General features: G+C 54.0%; 1 protein-coding gene across 1 annotated transcript in view; it reads left to right on the plus strand.

The window, feature by feature from the left end:
- The window catches only part of LOC310882499 (rho GTPase-activating protein 39-like), a gene marked incomplete at its 5' end in the record, with an annotated part of 52,988 nt that overhangs the window by 14,546 nt on the left and 19,323 nt on the right, over positions 1-19,119 (plus strand). Inside the window, 2 exon segments of the mRNA XM_083801357.1 lie at positions 9,300-9,695; positions 16,535-17,843. Of these exon segments, the coding sequence (XP_083657483.1) occupies positions 9,300-9,695; positions 16,535-17,843 (1,705 nt within the window).

Consider the following 19,119-nt stretch of genomic DNA (forward strand, 5'->3'; position numbering starts at 1 on the left):
TTTTCATGGTTTATTACGTCAGAATTTAAAAACAATGCAAAAAAATCAAGCACAAGCTGGATTTTTCATCCCCAGCTACCAATTCACTCATCAGTAGGTGAGCTTTTTTGGAGGTTGCCTTCATTGCCAGCATCTCTGCTCTGTCCTGACTGATGCACTTCCCTTGCAGCACTTTCTGTAGGCAAAACAATTGTATTGAAATCAATTTCTCATGGAAAGAGGTTTTCTGCTTATTGTTTTATGAAGGGTTTATGAACTGTGTGGCTGAGATTTTGGCTATTTATTTACCACTTTTCTTCCCTTGCCAGAGGAAATTAGTGTGCTTGGCCTGGGGAAAACGATGCTGACGCTGAAGCAGCTCCTCCACATGGAGTACTTCAGGGATGAGTTTCCTCATGGCTATGGGAGCAGAGGAGAGTTATTCATTTGCAGGCTCTGCATTTCCTGTTGCCTTTGACTTGCTGCCAAATTCCTCTGCCGTCCCGGCACTGCAGTGGTTAACGTGAGTCACGCTTAACAAGCTGGGACAGCCAAGCCTTTCAAAAGCTCCTCTCCATTTGTTCCTGCTTAGTTTTTTCAGCAGAGTCGGCAGAGACAGCTGCAGCTGGAGAGATTTGCCGAAGAATGAAATGGCCTAAAAAAGTGGCGATGAAACACTGTTATCTTTGTTTTATGCTTTTAGCCACCAGTGTCTCGTGGGCTCTGCCAGCTGAGAAGTAACCCGGTCCCTTGCATACGGCGTCAGTGTTTTGCATGGGTTTTCAAGGGGCTCTGTGTTTCAGCTAATAAAGGCCTGGCAGCCCTTTAAATGAAGAGAGACAGAGGGCTATTATTTTACTAATGCCGTGCGTTTAGGAATGTTGCTACTTCAGATATGTAGCTTTGCAAACTGCCGCTTGACAGCCATATGGAAAGATGGTCTGCGATCCGGCTGTTCGTACGGAGTAAACAGCTAGGCGCCCTCGTAACAGGGCTGGCTGTGCGTGGCCGTGACTTGCAGGTGCCCCACCTTGTAATTAGACCTCTGCACCTTCTTTAGCAGAGCCGGAGCTGCGGTGGGTGTTTTATGGGCTGGCAGAATTATTTTAGGAAGGTGTCTCAAGGGGCCCTTTCAGCCTTCATCACTGCCCACTCTATTTAGGCGTCTGCTTGGTCCCAAGTTACCTGCTGAGGGTTTTCCATTTTCTGTTTTCATGGGTTTCTTTTTTAACCCTCTCTGTCTTTCCCAGTCTCTACTGACCTATGGCATCCAGCAACCTTGGGCAGCATTTTCACTTTGCTGCTGAGTGTTCCCATGTGTAGCTCACAAGCGCTGCTGGACCTGGCACAAATGAGCCACTGACATGTGGCTGTTTGCTTGGCTCGGCCGCGGCTGCTGTATGCTCTCTCTTCCCTGGAGCGAAGATGGTGCAAAAACTGTTCCTTTTTTCTCCTTCTATATGGAAAATTGCATCATGGAGCTGCTTTTGCCTGCACCCGTGGCCAGGGCAGCAGCTGTGGGATCCCTGTCTTCATGGCAAGGCTGGGAGGGATCCCTGGAATGGGCAACGGTGATACAGGGGACCGTAAAGAGTCAATCTCAGTCCTGAAGCAGCTGGACAACAAGCTAGCTTAATCGGGACTTCTGTCAGTAATTCCTGAAGTGACAGAGAGGGCAGCAAGTGCTCCCATGTCCTTGAGATAGCAGAAATATCATGTGCGACACTACTGGGTCTGGCACAGGGAGAGCGCTCAGCGCCGGCTGTTCCGCCAGGGCTGTTGCCCTTCAGCCTGTTGGCAGTTGCAGCGCCGTGCCCCAGTCCCTGCCGTGCTCAGTGGGGTTGGGAAATGTTAGGAAATGTGGCCCTGCTCGGGCTGATCTACCCCCGTAAACAAAGCGTGGTCAGCTTTTGAGTAGTTGACCCTGGTCTGAAGCGGCCGCCCCGTGTCTGGGGGTTAAGGTGGAGTGCAGGAGGCGCCTCCTCCTGCGGGTCCCTGCTCCATCCCTGCCTCTCGCTGCATGTCTGTCCCTTCGATGGATGGGGGCAGTTCAGTCATCGCCATCGGGTGAGGCGCATCCAGACTGGCAGGCTCCTGGGTGCTCCAAGCAGACCCTGTGTAACGAAGTGCCAGTGCTTATCGAAGTGGGGAAGGCCTGACTGCTCCGTCTGGAAGCATCCGTCCTAGCTTGGTGTCACCCACAAAAGCACAAGGAGAAGGGCGGGTGTGTGACGTGGGTACCTTGCTGCGGAGGTTTGCACGCCCGGTACTGGAGAGGTGATGGCTGCAGGGCTGTGCCTTGTGCGTGTGCCCGCTGCTGCCCTCGGTGAGCCCACACACCGCAGGATGGTCGCATTTACGCTCACCAAGCCCAGCCTGTGGCGAATGCGCCTGTACCGAAGCATCCTTCCTGAAGCTGGGGCTGAGCTCGGGCTGAACAAGGCGGGCAGCAGCCAGGAGGTGTTTCCCTGTGTAAATCCCATTTGGGGGGGATGATGGAGTCTGGTGGCAGGTTTGCCTGGATGAGGATGCGGTCACCACCAAAGCACGGTAGCCGGTGCTGCTCCAAGGCCATCGGCAGGCCTGGCCATGTGTCCTGGGCTTGGCCTGTGTGTGATGCAGTGGGTGGGAGGACAGCACCAAGCTGCACCAGGTCGTGGCACCCACATCCACTGGGCAGGGACCGGCTGGCAGCCGGCATCCCCTGCAGCTTCCTCCCCTCCAGCAGTCGGGGTTTGGATGGAGCCACGGAGCCATGCGGCACGTTTTGGATGGAGAGAGAGGGGATGAAAAGTGCCAGTACATTTTTCTGAAACTCGTTCTCAAATACTCAGCCCTTAAAAGGAAAAACGTCTCTGCTGCAGCCCTTGCTGGGCTTAGGAGGTGCCGCAGTGTCTGGGGCAGAGCAGAGCTTTTGGAGGCCATTTAGCAATGGGGGTTTTGTCTGTGATCTGAAGTGCAAAATGAAAACTCCCATCATGGTAGTGGGAGAGATGCAGAGGACGCCCTGGTAGCTCGAGGGCCAAGACAGGTCAGTAGGGCAGGTCCTGTAGCCCCAAAACCTAGTTCACTGCTCTGTAGGGGTTTGGGCTCTGCAAGGGACTTTGTTCCCCCTGGACCAGCTATCGCAGACACCCAGGACTGGTGCCCAGTTGGGCCCGTTGACCCTGGCCAGCCTGGAGACCCTGTAAGAGCAGAGGGCAGCAGCGCCTGTCCTTTTTTGACACTGGATGCTTTTTGACATTGTCTTCTACCCTCTGCCCAGGCTGCAGCAGCTGCTGCTGGTCCCTGGTCAGGATGGATTTGCTTGTCTGTCCTTGTAGAGTGACTCGGCATGGGGTCTGCTCTCCCCTGGGGATGATTCGCTTCTGTCCCCCTGTCTGCTTGTAGGGAGCCCAGGAGATCTTGGCTCCCCTGTGATGAGCTGCCCCACTGCCCTCAGGAGATCACGGCTCTGGCAGCAGCCAGGTGGGAGCCTGCAGTGCTGGTGTGAGGGCGGGAGGGAAATCGGGGAACACCCACGTGGTCATGGGGTGAGCTGGGACCGGGGCTGGTGTAAGAAGCAGCAGGGTCTGAGCAAGCAAGAGACTGACAGGTTTCTCATCTGCATCTCCATCTTTGAAGACGCCACCCAGCAGAAGGCTTGGGGCTTCTTTTTCTTTTCAATTACAATCTCCAAAGTAAAGAGCTGCTTTGTGTGCTAGGACCTTTTCCAGGCCGAACAGGCTCTCTGTAACCTCTAGCCCACCCGCATCAGGGTGCTGTGCTCTTTTCTCCCCTCTGTAATGTGCTGCTGGTGTGAGAGTGGCTCTGGCGTGCTGGATTCTGCTTGCAGAAGGACGTTCTGCTCATGCGTGAGCTGAGCATGCGTGCTCAGGCTTTGAGCAATTGCAGCCATTTGTGCGCTATTTTTACAGTCTGGTGTGTCTCCTGCTAAGCAGAGGTTGGTTTGTTTGCAAAATGCTTATTTTCGGAAGCAGGAGAGTCTTTTAGGAACAGGCTGACATTATATTTATTTTAGTCCTTCTATAATTCCTGTTAGAAAGATGTGTGTGTATTCAGAATAGGTTCAGAGATTATATATGAGGGAGGCGAGGGACAGGGTTGCTTTGGGTGTTGTTTTTTATTTTTTTTTTCCGTAAGACTTAAATTACAGCTTTTCTTGGCTTGGCTGTGAGTAAAGAATAAATTGACCGAGTCAGCTGGTGGAGCATTGCGGTGAGGTGCTGTCGTTAGGGACCTTGGAGGCTCTCTGCAGCTCCAGGGTGCAGATGAGTTTTACAGCCTTGTCCTGGCTTCAGCGTGTAGATCTGAGCGACTTGGAATCGCCCAGGGGTTGCACTTCCCTGCAGCGAGCGAGGTTTTTCGAAGCAGAGTCTGCCCGGCAGCGTGCTCGGGTGCTCCAGGTGGCTTCACCCATTGCAGAAGGCAAGGGGAGGGCACGGTGGTGCTGCCGCTGGAAGCGCCGTGCTGAGGCCGGCTGCTCTTCAGCCTGGTGCCCGCAGCATGGCACCTGCAGGCAGCTTCTGGGGACTCCCTTGGGGGTTGCAGGCACCACTTTGCACCTTCTCCTGGGTCCTCGTCGCATGCCGCGCCAGCAGCAAGCTGAGGTGATCTGAGCTCCCTGGCTCCTGTGGACAAATGGCTTCTGATGCTGCCACCAGAGCTGCGAGGCACATCGAGCCCCGGCTGCAGGGAGCCGCCCTAGGTGCCACGCGCCACCTTCCTGCCCCCGTGGGCTCTGGCTGGCATCCCGGCGTGGGATGGTGGGGTCACGCCGTGCCACACACTTCTCATCTGCCTGGTCCTAGGGTTTTGCCACCACCTCCAGCTTCGCAGGGACTTCGGCAGCCCTGGCTTGGAGCTGCAGTTCTTTGCACAAGTGCTGGGCCCGGCGCCCGCACTGGGCCGCGGCCGGTAGCAGCACCTCTTACTGGCAGGGTGCAGGGTCGTGCCCACGCTTCCCTTCGTGCCCGTAAGGATCGCGGTGGCCCACGTCCTCTGGAGTTCTTCAGTCAGCTGCTGACCAGGAGGGGAGTCCCGTGTCCCGTGAGTGCAGCCATCAATCTGAGGAATGAACTTGTGTGGGATTAACTACATGACTTTATGCTGGCTGTACTCAGACTCCTGCTTCCTGGAGGAAGAGCTTAATTTTCCAGGTGTTTTTCTTTGTTGTGGGACCATCTTTGAGCATGCTGGAGGCTCCTGTTGAGGCCATCCATCTTCAAAAGCCTACTCAATACAGAGTCACCGTTGGCCAAGAAGGACTGGGTACTGCTCCAAAGAAGGGAGATGGAGAAGGATCCCAGCTTGGGGCAAAAAGGACCAGAAATAGCGAAACGTGGAGGTGAAATGGAAGATCAAGACATGAGACCTCTCCTTGCCACCATGCAGAGGGATGTCCTCTCAGCTTGAAGTGCCTTGAAGCAAGGTGTTCTCATGGCTTCCCCTGGGTCTCTCCTGTCACCAGTGGGTAAATGAGTTTGTGCTGAGCAGCATGTGGAGGAAGCAGGCAGAGGGAAGGCTTCAAGCAGAGGACTAAGCGTTGCTTGGGTAATGGTGGCAAGAAAATCAGTTGCCCTGCAGATTAGTGGCTGTTTAGTTTCTTGGGGCTTCCTGTGTATTCATCCAGACTATTTTTCCCCTCCTGTGTTTGCTCACTTCCATTTCTGGTCCCTTCTGTTTACTTGAAACACTTTTATTCTTTCCTAGACTCACACTAGTGTCTTAGTCATTACGAGGAGACCTCACCAGGAGATGTTAGCAGGAAGCAGGATGCCCAGTGCTGTCTCATGGGTTTGTGTTGCTCCTAGCTGCTCATTTCACATGCTCGGAGCGGCTTCTCGTCCCTGCATGAATCAGTCCCACGGCTACACCCCGAGCCAGTGCGTAGAGCCTTGCCACGCCTGTTCCTGGAGCAGGGAGCTGTGTCCTGTTAACTGCAGGACAGACGGAGAGGCACGAGCGGGATGCCCAGGGCTAACGCCTGCTGCGCTGCTCCTGTAGCTTGTGGTTGGGTAAAGCTAAGTTACTTGCCCAGGGCAGAGGGCCGCTTCCCTGCGCAGGTGGGGTGTCCAGCATCCAGGCTTCAGGACAGGCATGGAGCATGTTAATGCACGTTGTGCACCTACAGTCCCATATGCAATGCAGCCATGTGGGCTGGGGAACAGGAGCCATGCTGTGCTCTTTCAGGCTGAAATATCCTTTATTGTTATTATGGTTGTTATTTATTATCTATCTTATTTCTTGGCTTTGCCAGCCAGGGTCCCCGCGGCAGCCAGGAGGGACCCAAGTTTAGCTCTTAGTTTCTGAAAGAGCAAAGTTTGCAAATATAAATCACACCTGTCCCAGAGGCTGGCAGGACAGAGCCGCACCTTGGCCTTTTACCTGTTCTGTTTATACAGTGCCTCAGAAAAACAAAGTCTGCGAGGGGCTGGCTGAGCCTTCGGGTGAACACAAACCTGTTTGCCCACGTGCAGTGCTATCGTTGCACACAAAATGCTTCCTCCTGCTCTTTGCATGCCTGGCGTCTGCACGGCTGGCAGGGCACTTCCCCCAGCACCAGCACAGCGCCTGGGGACCTTGGACCCCATGGCAGCCCCAAGGACCCCCAGAAGATCAGCGGTGTCTGGAGCTGCGGTCTATTTGCAAGCTAGGAGGCCTGGAAAGTGTTTGTGTACTGACTTAGAGAAAGGAAGCTTCTGAAACCCCTCAGACAATAAAGGAGGATGTACACTGGGAAATGTGTTTTTGCTTTTGGAAGCAAGTGGGGATTTTGTCAAAGTTCCTCTCTGCTCAGGTTCGCTCACTGGTGAGGGGGCTGGTGCTCCAGTTCCGTGCGATGCCCTGGGGTGCGGGCTTCATCTGCGTCTGCAAGCTGGGTCTGCGGGGATCCTGCAGCCAGAGACACTCAGTCCCAACAAAAGGGAGATGGACTGAAACCACCGCAGTATTCCTGCTGCTGTGACGGCGGTGGCGCTGTGTGCGGTGGCAATGGGGAGCTGGGAGTGGGGCACGCGGGGTCCAAAGCTGCCCCTTTGTCCAGGGCTCAGCACGGGGAGGACAGGGAAAAGACGTTATTCAAACTGTTCCCAGGAAACTGCTTCTTTAACCCTGTTAAGGGCTGTTTGAATTCATTTTTTATGTCCAAGTTACGGCCTTATCTCTCTCCAATCCTGTGTTTATCACGTCTTTCCAGAGTTCCTGATGTTATGTTCCAGACTTGTGTGTGGCAGCCCGGTGCTGGCCCTGCTCCAGGAATGTGCTCCTTGCTTTTCCTTCTCTTTCTTTACATGTGAATGTGATTGTACCAAACTTTCTGTTATTTCCAATGTGTTCTGTGTGGATTTTTGCCTTGTTAAACTCCAGCTTGGTAATCCTCAGACTCAAATTTAAGGGGAGCAAAGAGGTCACCAACCCAAGGCGTCCACTAACATGTCTTTGCACGCAAAGATAAATGTGGGCTTGTTAAAACGGAAGACTATAGTTAGCAACACACACTCAGTCATGGCCAGGTGCCATGAGAAGAATTCGTTATTTTCAATAGCTTGCACTTAACATAAAATAGCTGACCTCTCCTCTCTCCCAAGAAGCACCAGCGCTGGTAGAGCTGGTCGGTGTCTCAGATCTTTGCTGCTCCGGTTGCTGGCAAAACAAATCAAAACCGTCGTGCTCTCGAATGTTACAGTTTGATCGCTCAGCTTGAGGGGTGTTTTTGTCCTGCCAAGTAAACACTGGGTAACGTCCTCCCTTCTCTCACCCCTCTGCCTGAGCAAGTGTTCCTGTGTGGCTGTGGTGTGTGGTGGCACGCCACGCCTGCTTTCCTCTTCCAGCCTCACGCAGGCAGTGTGCTGTGCCATGGGGCAAAGCCTCAGCTCCCAGCGCCAGCCGCAGCTCTCCCCACCAGAAGTGCCCGGAAGCGTGGGTCTGAGTCCCCTTTTAGTCCACCTCTGGTCGTGCCCATTTTCCAGGTGATCTCTGCCACCGTGTGAGGGTTTCTGGTGCTCTCAGAGGTCACCGCTCCGTTTGTACCCCCCCAGGCTCCTCTGGCTGTCCATCAGACCCACTTTTCCAGTTCCTTATCCTATCTGGACTTCCTTGCTGCTGTATCCTGGGAAGTCTCCTCCCAGCACTGCTAGGCTCTTCTGCTGCCATTGTTTTCCTCTTTTATGTCATTTTTATGGATGACGCCCCTTTGCAGTTCACAGTGTCCTCGATAAGAGCAGTGACTTACTGCTTTGTTCCTTCTGTGCCTCTAGGTTGGTGTTACGGTTGGTTAGAAATAACCAGGCTCACTCTGTGCTTCCCACCCCTGAGCCATGGCACGAGGGGCTGGTATACCTTAAATCAAATGGGAACACGTCTAGTTCTGACAAAGAAACAGATGTTTTCTGGATTTGCAGGTGGGACCAGCCGGCAGGCATGCTCCTGGCCTGCTCCAAGGGTTTATTTGGGGTTAAACTGCCTTTGTGCCTGTTGATTTGGCAGCCTTGAAGAGTGGCGGAGCAGCGGCATCCCTGGCCGCCCAGCTGCCATGGTGCGGCACAGGGGCCGGGCCTGCCTGTGCCAGGGGCTGGTGGGGCCGCCACTGATGGAGGCCTGGGGCCTTCCCAGCCACCGCTGGAGCGGGGAGCCTGGCGGGGCCCTGGGGCTGCGCTTGGTAAACCCGAGGGGAGGATGGAGCGAGGGGGAGCTGCCAGTTCTGCCAGGGTGGGTTTTGTAGAGCCAGCAGAGTGTTCACAGGATGTGAATGGTATCGGAGTTAATATCGCTGACATTTCACTTCGCTGCCTGCTCGTCCACCCTTATATGTCCCTGTTGTACCCAATGGCACCACTGCCGGCGTGTATCAGGACCACGCAGCCCAGCACGTCCATCACCACAAAGCCAGTGTGCTGGTCTGCCCTACAGAGGCAGGCGCTGGGGAGGAGGAAGGGTTGCACATAGGGGCGAGCGCTGCTTATGCTGCTTGCCTCGCTACCACCTGGGGCAGCTCTTCAGGGTGGGTTGGAGGGCTTGGTCTGACCCTGCCAGGCTCTCTCAGCCCCATGCCTGGGGCCAGGGGCAGTACCAGGGTGGGAGCAAGCAGGGAACTGAGTGAATGGGTTTTAGGACTGCCCCTGTGACACACTTACATTTTTTACCCAATGTTTATCACTTGGGCTCCTATGGTTGCACCAGTGCTTGGTTTATTTACCAGTGCATCAGTGGGTGATGCTCCCTGTCCCTGCACTGCTTGTCCTGGGTTAGGGAGGGGGCAAGGCTCCTGGACACCCCCCGCGCCCCTGTCCTGCACTAACGCAGCTCTTATTCCCCCGCAGCTCGGACTGGGTGGAGATCATCGAGCCCCGCTCCCAGGAGCGGATGTATGTCAACCTGGCCACCGGTGAATGCGGCTGGGAGCCCCCCCCCAACCTGAAGGTGCGCCAGTCGGACCAGAAGCAGTGGTGGGAGCTCTTTGATCACAACAACAACCGCTTCTACTACTACAATGCCATCACGCGGCAGACGGTGTGGCACCGGCCTCAGGGCTGCGACATTGTGCCCCTGGCACAGCTCCAGGCCATGAAGCGCTCTCAGCCTGACTGCCAGGGCCGGCAGCACCGGGGCAGCAGCGGCAGCGACAGCAGGAGCACCCCGGTCCCTGTAGCCCTGCTGCAGGAAATGGAGAGGGCCAAAGGGGACTGCGCCGCCGAGAAGAGGCTGGACACGGGCAGGTAGAGAGAGTTTTGGTTTATATTTACTGGGTGGCTTCTGTCCCTGGGCAGGCACCGACACATGGGGCTGGGAAAGCTGCACAAGCCCAGGTGGGTGCAGTGCTGGGGCGAGGCGCTGCTAGGCCCGTGGTCACTGCCACGTGCTGTCCTCATCCTGCCCCAGGTAAAGCTGTCGCCTTTCACCACTGCAGTACCACTTGAGCATCCTCATTTGTGTAGGATGCCATACAAACACAGATCAAAAGGTGATTGCCACGGACCCCTTTGCGCTCAGCAGAAAGAGACGGGAAGGGCAGGGCTGCTCGCTGCGTCGATGAAAGCTCTGTTGGACACTGGTGGTGGGCACATGGCATGGTTTGCTGGGGTGGCCAAGCTGCCCTGCAAGGGCATGGGTGAGCCTGGCTGCTCTAGCTCTTTCCCTCCCCGCAGCTCAGCCAGGGCGGAGGAGGGCTGCAGGGGACAGAGCACAGCCACTTTCTTGCATCTACCTTGCAAGCAAAGAACAATAACGGGATGCTATTTTGTTTGGCTGAGAGATTTTCTTGCACTCAAACCAGTCTAACAATTGAACTGTTTTCATATTGAAACTTTGCTAACTTGAGCTGCATAAAAGCATCCCCTCCCTGGTCCGTGCCCCTTGCTGCCTGTGGCTGCCCTGCCTCCTCCATGCCCTGTCCGGGCATCATCCTGCCACAGAGGACAGGGTGCAAATGGCCAGGGAGGCTGTGCAGTGAGTGCTGCTGAGTCACACTAAGGAGAAGTGATTCACCCCAGGGCTAGAGTAGCGCTCAGGCAAGTGTGGTGCTCCTGCCACCCCTGACAGTTCTCCGTTCCTGTTTCCCTCCTGCAGCATTTGGAGAGGGTGAATACAGCACGCTAGGTGTCTTTTACACCTCGCTTTTGGGATCAAGGTCACATCACTGTGTGCATGGTGCTGGTGGGGAGAGATGAAAAAACCTTGTAGGATGGCGATTCTGGAAAATGTCTGCTCTAGAGAGCTGTAAGCTGAGGTTTATCACCTGCTCACTGCCCCATGTAAGGTTCCTACACGTTCACTTAGAATCTGGTGATGCACCAGAAGAAGCCTGGAGCTTTGCTGGTGCCTGTGACACCTCCAGTGCCTCCTGCCCTGTGAGCAGCCTGTCTGAGTTTCAGATCTGGCCAGAGGGTAATCCCAGCGTGGTCAGGAGAAGATGGTACAGTGAGGGACGCCTTGGGCTGAACCGTGGTAGCTCCCAACACCCAGTTCCCTTCAGTCGCACCCTGTGGTCATGGATGAGTGGGCTTAGCATCCCCGAAGGGTCCCCTGACCTCCCTGCCTGATCCCAAGCTGTATCAGCAACCTTGGGGCATCTTCAGCCTGTGACAAAATGCTGAAGGGCAGGCGCTGGGGAAGGTGTGTGTGTCACTAAGCCACTTCTGGGACCTAACACATCCATCACATACACTCTCAGCCATTTGTGAGCAGTTGTTAGCATGTCTGGTTTTGGTGCAGAGAACACTTGCTCTACCCAAGTCTGACACTCTAGGAGAGATTTATTGCCTTTTTCTAGCTCATAAAATGGTGAGTGAGGAGCTGAGCCCAAAGCAAGGGTTCCCGGGTGGGATGTAATACCCTTGCTAGGGTGTCTGGTCTAGTAACAGCAACAGCTTCTCAGCCCTTTTGTCTGCATTTTTCTCCAAAGACAAACATAAGCATGTCCTTTCTTCCCTCGGCAGGGTTACAGCTGTATCAACAGAAGGCTTGAGTGCTGTCGGTAGCATTTGACATCTTTATAGGTACCTGCACCTGAAACTGTTTCATTTTTGTCTCTATCAGCAGCACGGACAATTTGTTTTTCTTCCCTTTATGCTCGTTGTCTCACGATAGATGGAGAGGACAGAGGAGATCAGAGTGATCCCCAGGAGTGGCCGCCTGCTAGCACATGCTACAGGGAGCCAGGGGAAGGAATTTAGTCCTTTTTTCACCAATACTTTGCAGTTGATTTTTTTCTTATTCTTTTAGCAGCCTGTTGTGTCCCACCCTTCCTCTCTTGTGCCTTCTATCAGCACTGCTAGATTTGGGTGCTGCTCTTGACATCCTCAAGCATGCTGCACTCGTGCCCTCCTACGTGCTGATCGCGTCCTCTCCCTCGCTGCCCCGCTGCTCGCTGCTGCTTTTTCTGCTCTCTCGATCACACAAGCTCGGAGCAGCCTCTCTGGAGACCGGCCCTTTGCTGCACAGCCAGCACTGGGAGGCTGACCTCCCTGTGGAAATGGCAGCTGCTTTCACTTGCTGCTGTTGGTGTGGGAAAATGGCTCCTCATGTCTGGAAACGGGTGCTGCTGGCGAAGCAGCTGCTCCTGGGAAACTGAATTTGTTGGGAGATCCTGGAGGGAGTCGGTGTGAGCCCAGGAACCCCATCCCGGAGCAACAGGAGGGCGGTTGGGTTGGTGTCTCGGCTCCCAGTCCGCCTTTATTAGCTGTCTCCGTTATTTGAGCTCTGGAAATGCTGGATGGGTTCCTTGAGGAACATGAGACTGACTTGGGGCTGAAGGCGGTGTCCTGGAAGTATCCTGTGAGCCCCCTGCCATGCGCTGGAGCTCTGTGGACCTCGGGTGAGAGGGCTGGGGCTGGGGACAGGGTGGTGGGGCCAGCCGAGGACGGCCTTACCCCCGTGCGGCTCTGCAGTGATCGTGCACTTCGCAGCTCAGGGCTGCGGGCGGGCTCTGCCTTTCCCAGCCTTGCTGTGCCGGTGGACCAGCTCTGTTCTCCTCCTCTGGTTCTCCCAGCACCACTTTCTTTGGAGGGGGTTCCCAGGGTTCCCCCTTGCAATAACGCTGCATCTCAAAGTCCTCTGGGTGGAAAAGCACTGTCCCTAGGAATGTCCCGTTCCCCCAGGACAGGGCAGGCACGGGTCCCTGCTGCGTGGGCTGCAGATGGGGTTGTGCTGCTGTCCCCCCATAGCCCGCCCTTGCCGCAGCTCAGCATTGTGGGCTGGGACAGAGAAGGGGCTTTTGTAGGCAGTGGGGAAAGGCACGGTTTGGTCTTACCATGCCAGCAGGGTGTGCTGGAAGGAGCGTCAGAGGGGACGTGTGACACACAGGTGAATGGAGCCTGTGAAGGTACCTCAGCCTCTTCTCGACTCTGCTCTACCTTCTCAGGGGCTTACAGCTCCTGTAAACAATGCCAAAGTAAGGGTCCTGGTGTAATGCCAATATTAAGTTCTTCGTAATTGGACAAGAAACACTAATACAGGCTTGTTTCCTTCCACATTTATGACGCTGGCTGTGGGGCAGGACCCACACGCAGGGCTTCACACATGCCCACAGAGCTCTTCTTGGGTGCTGCAGACCCAGATTTGGGTGGCTCGCCTCTGCAGCCCGTGGTGGTCTCCACCCCCATGTCCAGCGTGGACACCCCAGGCGGTAGCGGCCATGCTGCTGAAATACAGACAGCCCCGTTTATTTGCCTCGATGAAAGCACCAGGAAAATGACTGCTGGAAAGGGCAGAGCTGAGGTGTGGGGGCCTTTTTTGCAGGCCGCTGAGAGGGAAGAGCAAACAATGGGGAGTCCAGAAGCAGTAACTGGAGCCTGGCGAGAGCTGCTGGAGTTGGGTGCGGGCTGGGAAAGCCAGTGCTGGGCTGTGGTGTTTATATTGGAGCTACTTGAAAGCATTCCTCGAAAGAAGCGTCTCAGGGGACTCAGCTGGGTCTCTCCTGCTGGTGGCTTAAGAGCACAGCTGAGAGGCTGTGCTAGAACGTTTCTCCACTGCTGGCTCCACTTTCTGTCAGGGTTTTTACTGCTCAGAAGGAGGCTGAACCTTTCTCCATGCTGGGAAGTCAAGAAGTCCCAGTTCCCCTCTGCTTGGTCTTTTAAGCAGCCAGGGATGGGGTTGAGGAAAGCGGGATGCAGAACCAAGAGCTTGTTCATGATTGTGGAAACGGCCTTTTTAGAAAAGCCTTGTTCTTTCCACGGTGGTGCCTCTTACCGCTGACGTCCAGCTGGCAAAGAGGCTGGAGATGGCATGCCGTGTTTGAGACCAGGCCGGCACCCTCGGATACAGTAAGTGTTCAGGGACTTCACTTCTCCATCATTGGTAGCAGGGTGATGGTTGGACCAGATGATCTTGAAGGTCTCTTCCAACCTTTATGATTCTGTGATTCCGTGATTCTATGATTCCATCACCTTCACTTACAAAGCTACTGGGCACGGTAGCCACGGCCTGGCTGGAGCAGCACGGCTCTGCTGTTCCCGCAGGGACACCCTGGGGATGCTGCTGGGGAGCACGGGCAAATGCTCGGGGATCTGATCCGCTTCTAACGCCCAAATGGTGGCCGCAGCAGGCTGGGGAGCAGCGGCAGTACAGTGGCTATGCTCACCTCCCGCCTCTGAGGCTGGGCAGCGTCCCAGCCCTCCCTGCCCAGCCACGCTGCTCAGCCGTAGCACAAAAGGGCCTGGTAAGTCATCCCTTTTTAGCTGACGGAAGTGGAAGTGGCAGATTAATGCTGGGCTATGCCGACTCCGGAGGTTTCGTAGGTTTCAACACTCAAAGAAATGACAAAGACAGAGAAAGCGGCTGTGCAGGGGGTTCTTCTCCAGGCCATTGTATCCAGGTGTAGCTCTCTGAGGCAACCCATCTCCTTTTGTTTCGAATGTGAAAAATAGTTTAACAGCAGACAAAGCAATCACAGAATGTTGTGAAATTGAGTTTTATGTGCAAATTCCTCTCTGAAGGGAGGACCGGGTGAGGGGTGGAATGGCTGCTCTCAGGCCCTGGGAAGGACGCAGGGCAGCAAGGAGCTGCCATCTGGGTCGGGTCTCACGCAGGGAGCCCTTCCTCCCAAGGGAGCGCAGCACCTGCGTTTTTCCCAGTCAGGTCCCTCGTTGCTATTCCAAGGGCCTGCAGGACCAAGTCATGGGCTTCGATCTTTTTCACACATGTTGCGGAGAAATGTGACAGAGCAGGGCCCTTCAAACGGCGTTGCAGCCCTGCAGCACCCAAGGAGACCATCCGTGGTGGTCAGGGCTCCTTGCCACCGTCCTGGGGAGAGCAAGCGGGACCCCGCAGAGGGGTGGTGCTGATCCAGACATGAATGCTGCTTTGGGCTGGCAGAGAGCAGACAGCTGAGTCACATCGGTCACTTACCAACCTCCTGGTGAACATCTCAGCCCTACAGGTTTGCTCTTTGCCTCTGGTGTTGAGCTAAAATCGTCCCCGTGGCTGCTCCATGGCAGCCCTCCAGCCAAGGAACAGATCTGTTGTGCTTGTCCTTAACGTGGCTCCTTGCCAGTCTCACCTCCCTGCCGTGAAACCAGCTGCTGGTACAGCCGAGCAGAGGGGTGGGTGTCAAAAACGCTCATTTAAAAGCATACCAAATGTTGCTGCTCTGGTTCTTCAGGTTGGTTCAGGAGCTCTTCTAGGAACAGCTGGGTTTTCAGCAGCGCCCGTGCTTGGCCATGTGCAGGATGAAAGTGCTCAGGCGAGGTCTGGTGCATGCAGTCCCCAGGCAGGGATGCATGTTAGGCTGCAGGGACCCATGAAAGCCACCCCCGTGAATGCTGGCCCCCTCCTACTGTTACCCTGCCTGGTCCCTGCATGTCTGAGAAACTGTGCTGAGTGAGGGCCGGGACCCAGCAGAGGAAGGTCTCTGGAGGGCAGGTGCAGAGCAGCAGAGCGTAGGGATGTCATGATAAGCCCCACGGGGCTTGAGGAGGATGGCACAGGCGGGCACTGGCATCTCCGAGTGGCCGAGAGGCAGCCCTGGACATGCAGGGGTGGTGGGTCTCTCCACCTGCACGGAGGCCACAGGGGTGGGAGCAAGTGGCAAGGCTCAAATAGGAAAAAATGGCTTTGAAGATGTCATGGGAGCACCTTCTGTTACAGCCAGGGACACGCAGTGCACCCTTGCGTCTTACCTGGTGGTGCCTGATAGTGGATGCATGGAGAGAGTGCAAGAAACCGGGCCAGATTCAAGGGGACTTTTCCTGGGGACAGTGGTGGCTTTTAAAGACCTGAAATCTCAGGCTGGTTCAACAGCCTTTTCTTTCCCTTTTCCTCAGAGCCCACAAATGAAGACTGAGTGTAGATGCTGCCTGGGGGGGTCATTATTATGCTGCAGAATGTGCCTGTGGGACTGGGAGGTTGCAGTGAGCCTGCTGGGTTGTGGTGGATGCTGAGCACCGTCACGAGGCAGGGAATACCCCTAGCAGAAAAGGATTTCAAAGCCGTGAGAGCTGAGTGGAGCCAATAAGTTTGGCCAAGGGAACCAGATTGGAGGGCATCTGTACCGGACTGAAAGCATGCTCTGTACAGATCTACCACATCCCAGGAGCTGAGGACATCCAGCCCTTTGTACCTCCTGCATACCTCATAGGTTTTGCTGTAACATAGATTTAGAAAATCTCTCCTCTGGAAGGACTGCTGTTGTAATTTGACAGTCCAAAGACAGACGCTTGGGATTATTTTTCAGCTCACTACTTGAGTAGTTCAGAACAGCTTGCTGGTCTTCAGCTGGTCGTGCCGTCTGATGAGACTTAGGAAGAGGAGGTTGTGTCCTGTCTTGGTGCTGCTGACACCAGGCAGCTCGTAGTAGGACGAACTTGTTTCATATGGTTGTTCTGCTGTTGGTAACTCAAAGTTGTCATGTGCATAGCAACAATGTGTTTCTGTTTCAGGAAGGGGGATCTCCAGGAAAAAAACAATGAGGAGCAGATATAAGTGCTTAGGGAATCTCCAGGTGCTTTGAGACTAACAGTCTGGTATTTGTGCAGACATAGGGGATTAAGTTAACATAGACATAGGGATAAGTTAGCATAATTCTTAAATAACTCTATATTTGTGTCTTTTTTTCCTTTAGGGACACTCCTACCCACTGGCAGCCTGTGCCAGGAACGAAAGCAGCCATGTTGGTCAAAGTGAACAGTTTAAAGCAGGCACAAGGCTCTTCAAGCAGTTCCCTTCAGCTGCAGAGTGCTCCAGAGGCCAACAGCCAAAAATCTCTTCCAAAACCAGCCATATATGCTCAGCCTCAGTCTATGTCCCAGAGCCCTGGAGCCGCAAAGCAAATGCCTGCAGGAGAAGCAAAGCAGTCTATGCAGATCAAAAAGACAGAGAATGGTGGGTTTTGCCTTGTGCTGATGAATGGTCCAACTTCTCCAACACCTCCAAGGAGCCAGACAGGAACTCCCCAGCCTGCATCCCCCAAGTATGCCTCCCCTGCACCTATATATGATGAGCCATCTTTAGAGTCTCCCATTTACGATGAGCCACCAGTAGATATGGACACTGAAAGCATGAGTATGAGTGGGATGTCGCCGCCAAGGTCACCGAGCAATAGTTTAAAGAAGCAGCTGCAACCAACCAAACTATTACAGCATCCAAGTGTACAACAGCAGCAAGGTGCAAAGAAGCATGCAAGAAATCCTTCTTCCACTGAATACAGCCCGGCTGGCAGAGAATACATAAAACACATGGTCAACATTGATCAGTCTTCCAAACTCTCCCACTCTGCTGCTGCAACAGCTGATGCTTCTACTAAACTGCCTGGTCAGCTTGCTTCAAAGGACAGCTTCAAGCAGTCTTGGAGGATCTTGGAAGCCAATGTCCTCAAGAGCATAGAAGCCCACCACAGTCGACAGAGCAGCTTGCAAACTCAAGAGTACCAAACTGGTATAAGCCATCAGGACTCTGGTTACTCGACTGGCCCTTCTCCAAGTTTGAGAAAAAGGAAAGGAAGGAGGCATGGGACAGGTCAGGGAAGACCTGGCTCTGTGGGCAGCAGCAGTGAGCTCACGGCTTTGAATGATAAGCTGATTGCTGAGATGCGTGCTGTGGTGGGCAGGTCAGCAGCTTGCCGGGGAAGCAAAGCCAGCCTTGATGCTGAAAGTCTGGAGGGTGGCATCCCAGCAGAGAGCAGCAAAGTCAGGTTCCATTCAGACCACTTGAAAAAATGCATCAACCGGAGCTCAAGGGATGACATCTCGGCTAGTAATAGGTCTCTGTACAGACAGGGCATGGAGAGCAGGGGCAGCTTTCCCAATGACGTGGCTGCTCCGCAGGACACAGTGAGGCAGAAGAGGACTTTTGAGAAAATAGATTCTTTAGAAAAGAACGTGACCAGCCAGACGAGTTTGTCTTCATCAGGTGCTATGCGTCGTTCTTCCCAGGTACCTCCCAACTTGCATCGGGTTAATTCATGTGTCTGCGCTGGATTGTGTGATGCTGAGCCTGGGCCTCTCATGGGTGGATTTAGCGGATGTGCTGTGCGCAGAATGGTGTGCCTGCAGAACAGCAATGGCTTACAGATCTTCAGAGCTCCATAGGTGGAGACCCCAGTGGTGTGAGAGGAGCATGAGGATGGGGGAGGGCATTGTATGCCTGTCCAGCAAGCCCTCAGCACTGCTGTGTATTGTGGCAAGTTATTTGTCTTGTGCTTAAGCTCTGTCCAAACAGAGCAAAATACCCTTTCTCTAAGAGTGTGAAGATGGATGCCAGGACATAAGAGCTCAGAAGGATGCAGATGGGTCAGGTCAGGTGTCCAACATGCCCAGGGTGGTCAGAAAAAAATGAGGGGGAAAAAAGCATAGCGAGGTGGCAGCTCTGCTTCTCCTGGCGTGTCCTGCCAGCATGCCACAGCACAGAGCCAAGCCAGAGCTTGCATCTGAAACTGTGTGGGTTTAGTAATCCCTGGTGAGCTTTTCTGCCATGGCTTGGTCTGGCTGCCTTTTGGAGCCTCCTCAGTTTGAGTCCCCACAGCACCTCATGGCAGAGAGTTGTGGTAGAGTTACACCTGCTGTTAAAAGGCATTCATGTGGTCATTGTAAATCTGCTGTCTGGTCATTTTAGTGGTGCTTGTTTATCCTTTGGTAGCCCTCCCATGTCCTCTTTGAGCTGGGATGGTCGGAACCAGTGGGGAACAGGATACAGGCGTCAGGATTTGTATGGTAACATGGCAGCATCTTCTCTTGTTTGCTGCCGTTATTCTAATAGTACCTTATATTCTGTTCTCCCTTCTGATCCCCACTGAGCATTGAATTGAAATATTCAGAAAGCTGTTGATGATGACCCCAGCATATTCTTGGTGAAAATACCTATTTTAGAGCCCATAAGCGTGACTGCACAATGAATCCATTTTTTCCCTACCTTACTCTTACTTCTACCTTACTTTTCTCTACTAAATCCTGCACTTCTGCAGGATTTAGTTTGCCATCTTTTCTCCTGTTTGGATTTGGAGGAACTTCATGCTGTATGGTTTTAGTTCAGATTTAGCTTATAATAAATAATATTATACCTCGTGCAGGTTTTGTCTTTTTGCTTACTTTTCCAGTTATTTCACCACTGCTGCACAGCCCAGGTCTCCGCATCTCTTCTGTAGGATGCAGCTGATAACAACAATCCAGCATGGGAAGTGACTAGTTATTTCAACCCTTTGTTCTCACTTTT

The sequence above is a fragment of the Anser anser genome (assembly GCF_964211835.1).
Source record: "Anser anser genome assembly, chromosome: 16".
NCBI lineage: Eukaryota > Metazoa > Chordata > Aves > Anseriformes > Anatidae > Anser > Anser anser.